Source organism: Arachis hypogaea, chromosome 9 (genome assembly GCF_003086295.3).
Source record: "Arachis hypogaea cultivar Tifrunner chromosome 9, arahy.Tifrunner.gnm2.J5K5, whole genome shotgun sequence".
In the NCBI taxonomy this organism is placed as follows: Eukaryota; Viridiplantae; Streptophyta; class Magnoliopsida; order Fabales; family Fabaceae; genus Arachis; species Arachis hypogaea.
The window spans coordinates 4,286,667-4,298,545 of NC_092044.1; the positions used below are offsets into that span (position 1 = coordinate 4,286,667).

The window sequence follows — 11,879 nt, forward strand, 5'->3', positions numbered from 1 at the left end:
GTTCTTAAGTTTATTTTACCATAAATAACTATCCACTTTAACAAATCAATGTAACATTATTATTCGGTTTTAGTTATACCTCTAAATTAATCAATGAATGAGAATAAACTAAAAAATAATATTGTAAGTAACTTTTTAATTTTTATAACTCAACACATGTTAATATTCTTAATTGAAGCGAAATTTTAGAAGTGAACAATAAAGGTAGAGTATGGTAATTGAGAATTGTACTTTTGATATTTTTTTTTATCAGAATTGTACTTTTGATTTTTTTTCCCTTTCTAAATCCGTTCTTGGTAAATAGAGTTCAAACTTGAAAAACAAATAAATAAATAAATAAAATACTGATTCAATAGCCAATAACCAAAATGGTGTATCAAATGCAGTGTTACTTACAGATAAATCATATCCAACATCATAGAAACGAATATGTCAATGCATAACTGAACAGAATCCACATCATATTCCGAATAATCATTTATCACCCCAAATTAATTTTTAAAAATGACAATGGAAGAAGGGTAAGACATGCCTATGTTCAGCCAATAGAGCAATCCTATAAAAGAAAAACCAAAGATACCACACTAAATATTCAGTAATAATAACTTCAGTCACCACACTCTCCATAGATATCACCAACCACAACCGAGAACAGATGCTTCCTTCAAAGGGTATGTCTAAAAGATCTAAAAACTGTGTAAGACAAGAAAGAGAGATCAGCCAATGTACACAATTGCAAGCTTTGAATTTTCAAGCATTGATCCTTTTGCTAGAATCCCAATCCTCATTTTACAACTTAGAAAGATAAATGATTCACATGACTGATTCCCATATTTCCAAGTTCCTTCAATGTTCACCGCAAGCTTGTTTATTCCTAATACAGACCTAATCCTCATTCCCTGTATTGATAATTGATTATGAAGATTCTTGCAGCCTATACATGGTGATTTCCTGCTGCTTAAAGTATCGTCTATCCTCTTCATCAACCAACACAAGATTTAAGAAGTACTTGACACTGAATTTGTTATTGATGTTCCTATGTGTTGGTGTGAGCTCATAAGGACTGAGGAACAATCTGATTGGGATGGATTCACCTGTGAAATTAACCACACATCAATCAACGCATTTACGGCATATATGAAGTACCTTCCGCTGAGATGTCCATTATAACTTTAGTGTTACTCTTCAGTAGTTTTCATTGTGAAATTGTAATTTATATTCAGATTGATGCATGAATTATCCTTGAACAATAGATGTAATGTGCATATGCTATTGTGAGAACAACTAATTAATTATACTAAGAGGTGAAATGTATTCTATGAAGATGAAATCAGCTATTTGAATAAACATTTTTTACTTCAGAAATTGGTTTTGCTAATTGCTTGAGATTTGAGCAGTAAACATTATATAATCTTGGTTGTGTTCTTATATCTAATTCAATGTACTCTTCAATTTTTGCTGGACATCAAAGTATGAAACCATTAACATTAAGAACACTATTTTCTGGCCTAACAATAATTATTGTCCCATGTCATAATAGATTTTTAAAAGTCTTAGTTGGCTACCAAGGCCTAAACAATCATCCTTCTTGTAATATTTATGTTAGCTCTATAAACATGCGCTGGTTTTATGTAGTTGAATTTGCACTGCGGGCAAATTGCAAAGGAATGTGTAACATGAGATGTTGCTAACTTATTCCTTTTTATTTGCTAACTTATCAAGATTTTATTGCAACATGAGATGTTGCTAACTTATTCTACAAGCATTATTCCATGATGAGTAAAGATCTTGAATTCGTAATGTAATTCATTCCGTTAAAATTCACTTTCATTTTACTTGATTCAGTAATACTTCTAATTAAGAGTGATGTATCGATTTTATCCCCAACGTTTTCGTCCTATTTAAATCCTAACGTTTCAAAATCGTCCCAATGTTATCCTACTGTCAACTCTGTTAACAAATCACTAATGACAGGACAACATTGAGACAATTTTGAAACGTTAAAGACTTAAATATGACGATTTAAACGTTATGGACAACTTTAGAACTTATCCCAAACGTTGAGAACAAAACCAATACTTTACTCGAATAAAATATTATTTTGGAAATATGGGGAAAAGGGGTTTTTCTCCAAAATGAAGAACCTACCTCTGACAGGCGCACCATCCATCAACTCAAATTTAGCCAATGTTTCTGTCTCAACATGGGTATTGGTTCCAGATCCTGTTGATTCTCTACGCCTAATCTCAAGATCCATGTTTTTTATCTTGATTCTGACAAGTAGAAAGTAAATCTTACCAATGATGACATCTTTTAGATGATACCTGAAAAGTTGAAATTTCAATTAGACTCTGCTATTTTTCTACTCTTTCAACTGTCAACTAAAAATTTGGTAGATGAGAGAAAATCATTCTCAATATATATATGTTGCTATTTCTAGCACTTGAAACACTTAAGAGTGTAAAGTATTTTTTCCATCTTGACCAATTATTATTACACACATTTAATAAATAAAGGTATTAAAAATCATTTCGGATCATTTGTCATAATTAACAGGAAACATATAAGTTGTTACAGCTAACAAGGTATAACAATAAATAACTTTCATATTCCAAGCTGCACACAGAAACTTAATGGGAGTTGACTTGGTACATAATTAAAGGAAATAACATGATATATAAAAGAGAAAATATATGCAACTCCAGTCATATGGTCTATCAACGTGTTCAACTTACTTGCTCTTGTTGTATTCAAATTCAATGTGTAGACAATCTTCAATGCCAACTTCCATCTGTATGAGCCATAACATTATGCTAATATAACGAATTAATGTCCGATAAGGAAGATGTTAGATAATCATAAGGCAATAGCTGCATGTGCCTATAGGCCTATACGGACTATATCAATGAGTAAATGAAAGGAAATGGGTTACAACACAACTGCATTTTACTATCGTACGGGTTCATTATAGTTTTAATTGATGGTCAACAAGAGCATGAACCACTATCACAATTACATGATGCCAAACTTCGTGCTAGTAACCATTGAAATTCAATTGTTGTGTTATTGAACTCACCTTGATGCTATTATTAATTGTTGGAGGCGGACTGTAGTTGCGAACCTGAACAATGAAAGTAAAAATAAGTACAAAAATTGTTGGAATAGGATGGTAAAAAAATACATTGACTTATTCAACATATACAGACAACACACTCTTTTGGATGTGGAGCAAGTGTATTCATATACAAGTATAGGCATATCAAAATATCAACCGGAAAATACTATAGTTGTGATATGATCATATATACACTTTTTTTTTTTTTTAAACATATGTGGGGACTGTTTAAGCAAATGTAGAAGTATACTTTACATCTACATCCAACACATAGAACGATACAACAAAATAACAATGATGTCAAATTGTCAATATATCAGTAAACAAATCAAATCTACTTTACTAATAGAGAACATACCACAAAATCCTGGTACTCTATTATGCTTCCTGCATAACCACGATTAATGGTCACTTTCAAGACATACCTGGAAATTAAAAATGCATTAAAACATTACATAATATCATATTAAAGATCCTACAACCTATTATTTGCAAAGCAAGCATTCCTTATCGATGAGCAACAAAAACCAAATGCATATAACTTAGAAAAATCATACCTGAGCCTCACATTGACTCCATTGTATGTTTCATATGGCATTTCAACAGTAGAAAACTCAAAAGGATATGTTTTCCTTTCATAGATTTCTCCAGGAACATCCAGTTCTCTTACTGCAAAGGATAACAAAATGAAAAGCTATCATTTATCAACAGTACAAAAGTAACTAACTTGAGCATTAAAACAATAGCTAACTCCAATGATTTAGAATATGTCACTATAGAATAAAAGAGACAGATAATCAATTACCAAGGGAAGTAAAGTCATAAAAGTTTCCTCTGTCGAAATACATCTCTGCATAGTGAAACAAAACCAAAAGGAACTTTGAATTAGTAATAAAGTCACATTTCTTTGAAGGATTGACAAGGTAAATCATTCTAAGTAATTGCAGCAATATTATATGAAGTATGACATTAAATAGTGATATTAGACAAAAACAAAAGATTTTCAAGTATCCACCATTTAGACTTTACACACTCAAAATGACACATCAAACAATTATAATAATTAGTCAGGTAGGAACCTATTTGTCCAAGGAGTTCAACTTTTACACCATTGTGATCAATCTTCTTCCCTTGCATTGGTTCTATTGTAACCTAAACATGGCAACAAATAGTTAAACATTCCATACTGCAGGGGTTAACAGGACAAGATATCAACAGATATTCAACAATAACATCATGGGATTAACATAAACTCAACATTTTATAGTACTACAGATATTAACAAACATAATACCTTCCCAACAATGTTTTCTTGACTTTGGAAAAGTGGGACTGTAACTGTTTGTCCATTCTCTTTTTTAAATGGAACCTAAAAACCACAATTATAAACACAAGAAGTCACTAATATGAGCCTCTGGGAAGCTGCTTTATTGAAAGGTCATTAAGCATTAATAGTGAAGTATTTGTGAAGCACTTCAGCATAGCTTCAAACCAAATTACAATTGCTCCCCCTGAACTTATACCAGGCATCAAGCTCAGCCCTTTTGTAACGACATCACAGATATCAATTAACTTGACGTAAATCACTACTATGGTTCATATCATCATATTAGTTAAGAAAGTGGCTCACCTGCTTCCGGTTTTTCCCATCGTTAAATGTGATCAAAACATTACAAGCTGGCTTGAAAGCTCCAAGAAGGTAATTCTGTTTGTTTTAATTCCCCAAAATGGTAATCAATGAGAGAGGCCACAACCAACACCAAAATTAAACGAATCAAGGTTAAAATAGAATGAATAACAAAAGAGACACAATCTTTCAACCAAAAAATGAACAGTAACAAAGTAAATAACACTCACCATTCTGTTCACAGTTCAATCTTTTCACTACCTCAGCACCTGTGGAACACAATCTTGCATTAGAAATTTTCACCATTACAAGATCAATGGCATGCAGACACAAACAAGAAATTTTCCTAATCAAATTTTTCACCTCAACATGACAAATTAAAATCACTCAATGACCAAGTCTGTATCCCAAATCATGCTCAAAAATCCAAAAACTATATACAACCATAGCTCATGTTATCAACCCTAAAACCTAAATCCAATCGAAATTCGAGTGATAATGGAAGGGATCAATGAAAACACCGTACCGTATATCGAGATCACGTCTATGAGTTTCGATTTGGCGGGTTAAGGATCGGAAATGATGGAGAGATCTGAACTGTTCGATGCAATGAAAAAGCGATCGAAGAAAAGAGCATTATTCAAAGGTGGTGATAGGCATCGAGCGATGATGGTTAATTGGTGAATAGGAAGAATTTGAAAAGGAATCTGCAACGCAGTGAGCCCTAACACGATGCAGGAAGAAGAAGTCACACTTCGTTTGCGTTTTCTTCTGTACTGTGTTTCCAAGGTTTAAACGCATCGTCGTTTTTCTCTTTTGGTTCATTTATTTAAGTATTTAATTTAACTGTCCATTTTTTTTTTCTTACCCTTAGTTTCATGCTCTTCTAACTAGTAAAAAGAACCAATATGAAATTATCCACACAATTTCAGGAAAAAAAATAGGAGTAATTTTTTTTCCTTAAATGCTCAATTTAAGGGTTTAATCTTTATATACTATCAATATCAATATCAGTATAAACTATAAACCTTGTTTGCACTAATTTCATATAGTTACAGAGGTAAAAATTAAAAATATAATATTTCTGTCTGTCAAAATTTAAATTTGAGAGTACAAAATCTGTATTAATAATAATTAGATGTCAATAATAATGTGATAAAAGATTTTCATTTTTAAACATATTGCTAACTTTTTTGCTTCATTTTAAACATATTGCTAACTGATAAAATATTTTGGTTATTTTATTTTAACAAAATTGATAATGATGAAGGTTAGCGTGATATAGAGGAAGGTTTAGTTTTGGTCAACAAAAAAGGTTAGCTCTTAGCAGTTAACGGCACTTATCTTTTTTTTTTTTTCAACAAGGTTTTTTACTTTTTGTTACCCATGCTATCTTCGAGTTCGATAGAACAATGATTAATCCATTAAAGACTAATTTATCACATATCGAAATTCTATTTTAGAATTTGCTGCTGACTAAAGAGTTGTTGCATACACAATGTGAGATAGAGGTGATTGGTGAGTACAGGTAACAGGTATCCGATTACCCGTTTGAACCTAAACCGAACTATTTAAATTAGTTCTAAAATAAGCAAATAATCTGATCCGATTCGAACCAAACCAATGATTCTGTCTAGTAATTAATCTGAATAACGATTTTAGGGGTATGAAATCCAAACCAACCCGTAGTCCAAATCATATATTAATTAAATAAAAATTTTTTAAATATATATGTTTTTAATAATTTTGAGTTTCTCTCTATTACATTTTTGTATTTAGCTTTTAATGTGCTTGGTGTTTAATATGTTTAGATTTTAATGTGTTTAGTATTTAATATGTTTAAATTTTAATGTGTTTGGTATTTAATATGTTTGGATTTTAATGTTTTTAGTATTTAATATATTTGGATTTTAATGTGGTTAGTTGTTAATATATTTGATGTTTAATATATTTGGATTATTTTTATTGATTTTACATGTTTATTGTACTTACAAAATTTTTAATATAAAATTTTCTTTTTTTATGAATTTTTGTTCGGTATCCAATTATCCGAACCGAACCAATACGTTCTTAATCGATTTGGTTTGATTTGGATACATACACAAAAAAACGTAAATCTGAATCAAACTAAACCAATTACAATTCAATTGGTTCAATTCTAATTTCACCTTAAACTTGAACCAACTTAGACTATACTCACCCCTAATATGAGATTTAAATTATCAACACTTGCTTAAAAAGGATTAGCGAGCTAATTACTAAACCAACTCAACCTACTTAAGAACATTTTTTTTGTCTTGAAAATTTATCACACTTATGAAGTGATGGAGACAATTCCAAAAACTAAATGGGCTAAAGTAGCGTAGGCCCAAATAGTAAACATAAGCCCCAAATCAATATAAGCCCAATATGTAAAACTCTTTTAATTTTATATTTTGGGAAACTTTTTGGAGTGATTTTAAATTTTTAATACTCTCAAATGTACTCGTACTAATATTTTAATAGATTTTGTTTTTAGAAAAGATCACGTAATTATTATTGGTGTTAAATTTGTTTTGAATTTTATTATATAATTAATATTATATTATCAATACTCCTACATTATTATTATTATCACACTATGCTATATATATAAGATCTAATCATCAAGGAAAGTATATATGACCAACCTTCAAATAATGTTACAATTATTTTTTTTAGGTATTGATTAATGTTATAATTTGAAGAACAAAACAAGTAAATTACCTGGGTCCAACTAGGATGAGGCCCACATATTTAACAATGGTGTACAAGTTGTGCATGTGTTCACCAATCAGCAATAATTTCCTCAAGAGACGCACAAGTGATTCTAGGTATTAGTGACTATGAGTTATTATGGCATTCATTTTAAAGACGTGCTTAATGATGCATATAATGGAGTAATAATAACGAAATTAAAATAATCTAAATTGTACGACAATAGCAGAAAATCTAGCTTGCACGAGACCCACATTAAAAAGTTTTGTTGCATATACATGTCGTTACATAAGCATCGTCATTAACAATATCATTAGTTACATTATATTAGTTTCAAAAGTACAACTATATAACATTGCTTGTTAAGAGACAAACACTCGGGGCCAAAAAAATGAAGAGAATAGACATAAAGATGCACGTGGCGAGCAATGCATGCGTTTTAATTTGGGAGTGATTTTCATTTGTTTCAAGATCAGAGCACGCTTAATTTGGGATTTGGGTTGAATCAAGGACAAGAAGACAGGACCACTGATTTTTCTCACTAATCCTAAGGGAATGTCTCTTGCAGTGGTTACTTAACAAACCACATTATTTAATAATTAATAATTAATAATGATCCTCATAAATTAAGATCACAAATGGAAAAACGAAGGGAATTGGGAGTTATATGAGTTTAATTTTGATAAAGTATTTTATGCTGTCATTTAATAACCTCTATTTTTTTTGTAATTATTCATGTAATTAACGTAAAAGATAATTATTTTTATGAATATAATGTTATGTAATGAGTTATATGTGTAAAATTATTTTATACTAACAGTGTATGAAAATTATATTTTATATATATTTAATTATTTACAAGATATATATCATATGTCTATAGTTACAATTTGAATTTAATTAAAAAAATAAAAGTTAATTATTTATATCATTTAAACTAAAATCTTTATGAATACTAAAGCTCACCAAAATAATAAAACCTATCATAAAATAATAAAAACTGATAATGCCAATTTTTTTATAAATTTATGTAAATATATAACATAAAAAGATTACATAAAATTTATAATTTAATGTTTAGAATTTAGAGTTTAAGATTTAGTTAGCTAGGAATGTTAAATATGTGTTTTTGTTGTAATTGACGTTTGATATTCTTATTTTTTATAATAGTATGTGGTAATTATATTATTAACTTAAATGAATGGGAATTTTATTATATAAATACATTAATAACTTCACAATTAAAAAATATACTAATCATACTATATTGGTCTTCAAACCAGTATTGAACAGAAAAAACTCAATTCCAAAAGGTTACAGTTACAAATATTATACAGACTTTACAATTGAAAGATGTAAAAATTATAATAACGAATTAATCATTCAACACTTATATCATCATCATATCTCACCACTATATATATATCATTATATCTAGATTATGAAGCTCAAAAATAAGTTAACCATAATTGTCATTGCTAGTAATGAAATGAAATTAGATATCACAGCAGGGTTTATAATAAGTTGACCCCATGTTACATTATTTTCCACCAAAACCAAGCTAATAATAATAATGATAAAAAAACAAACACTTGATTATTGATATCAAAAATGAATTTGAGAATGGAAGGAAGGGTTGAAAGAGAATACAAAACTATTATAATTATTATAATCCATTGCTTCAACTTTAGTAGTGTTGTTCCCTAAATTTTCAAGTGCCTTAACCTGTGACCTTAAAAACTTAAGATAATTTGCAGCTTCATCAAGCATTGATGCAGTGTCCATTTTGGTTCCACCAGGAACAATCTTCTGCAAAACCCTGATTTTTTGGCTTATTTTCTCTCTTCTTTGCCTTGCAGCCACAGTTTGTGGATCACTTGAAACCCTCACATTCTTCCTCTTTGGCTTCTCAATCACTTCATCTGAGTCTAACAAGTTCACTGGCCTGAATGCTGCTGCTCTGTATATCATTTCCTTCATTTGTGCTATGGCCTCTGGATCAGCTTCTTCTTCAGTGGTTGAAGTTGATGACATTGTTGCTGATGCTTCATTTGGGATTTGGAAACTTATTGTTGATGAAAATGGAGTCTTTTCCCATCTGGGTTTCTTGGATCTTGGTGGATTCTCTGAGATAATCATGAAACTTGTTTATCAATATCACCAATAAGCTACCATATGTAAATACTATCATTATTATTATATACTAGTGTATTAATAAGTGCTACAGTTCGGCAAACCAAGGATTAATCTGTGACGGATCAAAATTCTTTTTAAAGGTTTGCTTATGACAATGAATTGTTGTATGCACAAAGCGAGATTTGAGCTTCTGACACTTGCTTAAATAAACTAATTATTAGACCAGCCCAAGTTGGTTACTCTCTTATTTATTAAATATGTGTAAGATTAATAAAAGAAAAATAAATTTAAAATGACAAGTAAACTATAATTTAATTAAGAGGTATTGGATTATCTGTTATTTCTTATGTTTTTTAACAATATAATTAGCTATCAGAATATCAAACTTGTTATAACAGTATAATCAAATTTTTGCATGAAAATCAAATATAAATATATGTATATATACAATGACTTATTTTTAGTGTTCATGTAGGATGATTATAGATGTTTATTGAGAATTAAGATATAATTAGAGAAAATATTATTTTAAGTTTTCAAATGTATAACAGAACTACTAACATATATATTAGATATTCAGAGAGAATAAAACTTTATTTGGAGTACCTATCTTGATAATTGGTGATTGATCCTTATTAGTGATAATAATAGGATTGAATTGTCCTTCTTGGTTGATGTATTGTTGATGATCTGAGGAGTTTTGATGAGAGCATGGAAGCATAGTAGAAGCATCATTATTATTATTGTTGCTTTCAGATTCAGCAGAGGAAGCAGCATCAGTAGTGGAACTACTCAAGTTCCAGAAGTAGTTCTTGCAATCATCATCAGATAACAAGATCTTTGAAATCCCATCATTATCATCATCATTAGTGTTGCTATTTGTAGCTGATGAAATCAAGCAATGATGATGATGATCATGTTGTTGGTGGTGTTGGGCCATGTTGAAATCTGTCATGTACTTACCACTTATCTGGTAATAATTATCCATGTTGTAAGGTCCATTTTCTGATAGTGACATTATGGCTGAAGATTTCACTACTGTTGCTGCATCTTGCTGCTGATAATTAATCAAATGTTCTGAATTTGGGTATGTAAGAATTATTTCTTGACTTTGTTGTTGTTTGCTCCATAAGATTGGTGTGTTATTTCTTGCAATTTGTGAAGTTGCATCATCCCAATTGAGACCATCCATAATAGAGTTGAATGAAATTATGAACACTACTAAATCACCTATCACATTAATTCAAGACTATATTATATATATCAGAAAAAAAAAAGAATAAGAAAATGGCATGTCACAATTATATATATTAAGGTATAAAATAAAAACAATTAGGCCTTACCCTTTTTGCAGTTCTAGATCCAGCTACTACTTGATCAAATCTTCAATTTCAGCAACTGATTAAACAGAACTCAATTCAACTTTTGAAGATTGAAGATTGTAATGTTATTAGTAGTAAAACAAGTACAAAAAGACAACTATTACTAATGAATTTTTAATACTATTCTAGCTTATATAGTCACAAGAAAATAAAATAATCAAGTAATTAGTAGTACTGAGATTGATAATAATAATAAAACATAGACTAGATACATTGGCCAAAGAGACAAGAGAATAGAATGAAGAGTGAGACAACAAGTTTGTACCTTGAGCTGCTGCCATTGAAGACCAAAAATCTGAATGCTGATACAATTTGTGTGTGTTTTGTTGTGGAGAACCTTGGAATAGGTAGGAAGAACAAATGGAACATTACTTTTATAATAAAAACAAATATTGGAATTTGAGCAATTACGTCAGGAAAACTCTATAATAAATATACCCACTACTTGACTAGAGAATTAGGAATATAATATACTAGAAAAATAATATTATGATAAAAAATAATATCATTTGTATATTTTATTTGGTAGGACAAAATAACTTATATAAATATCTAATCATATGTTACTATAACAGGGAAATAAAATATTTGACCTTATTATTAGTGAATTTCTAAGAAATTGTACAAATATTAATGTTTGATTAAATAAAATGTAAAATTATTTATATACTTGTTTAAAAATTAAACTTTTACAAGTATAAGCTTTGATAATTCTAGAGAAGTGCAGTCAGTGCAGTGTTTTTTGAAAATAAATAAATAAATAAGATAAGGCATTTTTATGAGGTAGAATAGAATAAGCTGGACCTATAAGGCTATATTGAAAGATGTGAAGCATGAAATATTTTATTTCTTTTTGGATTCTTTTCAAGTGGCTGGGGCATGT

The 11,879-nt window shown here is 29.6% G+C and overlaps 2 protein-coding genes across 4 annotated transcripts; both read right to left on the reverse strand.

Moving 5' to 3' along the window:
- Nucleotides 1-329: 329 nt before the first annotated feature.
- On the reverse strand, nt 330-5,557 carry LOC112710025 (vacuolar protein sorting-associated protein 26A). Of its 2 annotated transcripts, XM_025762091.3 has the most exons (12): nt 5,269-5,557; nt 4,973-5,011; nt 4,746-4,820; nt 4,410-4,484; nt 4,195-4,267; nt 3,921-3,965; nt 3,673-3,784; nt 3,474-3,540; nt 3,077-3,121; nt 2,736-2,791; nt 2,149-2,324; nt 330-1,094 (listed from the first exon to the last, which is right to left on the reverse strand). In XM_025762091.3, the coding sequence occupies exons 2-12, from the start codon at nt 4,973-4,975 to the stop codon at nt 916-918; spliced, it is 906 nt and encodes a 301-aa protein (XP_025617876.1). In that variant the 5' UTR covers nt 4,976-5,011; nt 5,269-5,557; the 3' UTR covers nt 330-915. The 2 variants fall into 2 exon arrangements, with proteins under 2 accessions (XP_025617876.1, XP_072059948.1); XM_072203847.1 differs by lacking the exon at nt 3,077-3,121 and having other exon boundaries at nt 2,736-2,813; nt 3,454-3,540.
- A 3,376-nt stretch (nt 5,558-8,933) lies between these two features.
- On the reverse strand, nt 8,934-11,401 carry LOC112710026 (uncharacterized). Of its 2 annotated transcripts, none has more exons than XM_025762094.3 (4): nt 11,262-11,401; nt 10,958-11,036; nt 10,221-10,844; nt 8,934-9,604 (listed from the first exon to the last, which is right to left on the reverse strand). In XM_025762094.3, the coding sequence occupies exons 3-4, from the start codon at nt 10,804-10,806 to the stop codon at nt 9,084-9,086; spliced, it is 1,107 nt and encodes a 368-aa protein (XP_025617879.1). In that variant the 5' UTR covers nt 10,807-10,844; nt 10,958-11,036; nt 11,262-11,401; the 3' UTR covers nt 8,934-9,083. The 2 variants fall into 2 exon arrangements, with proteins under 2 accessions (XP_025617879.1, XP_025617878.1); XM_025762093.3 differs by having other exon boundaries at nt 10,958-11,012; nt 11,262-11,399.
- Nucleotides 11,402-11,879: the final 478 nt, after the last annotated feature.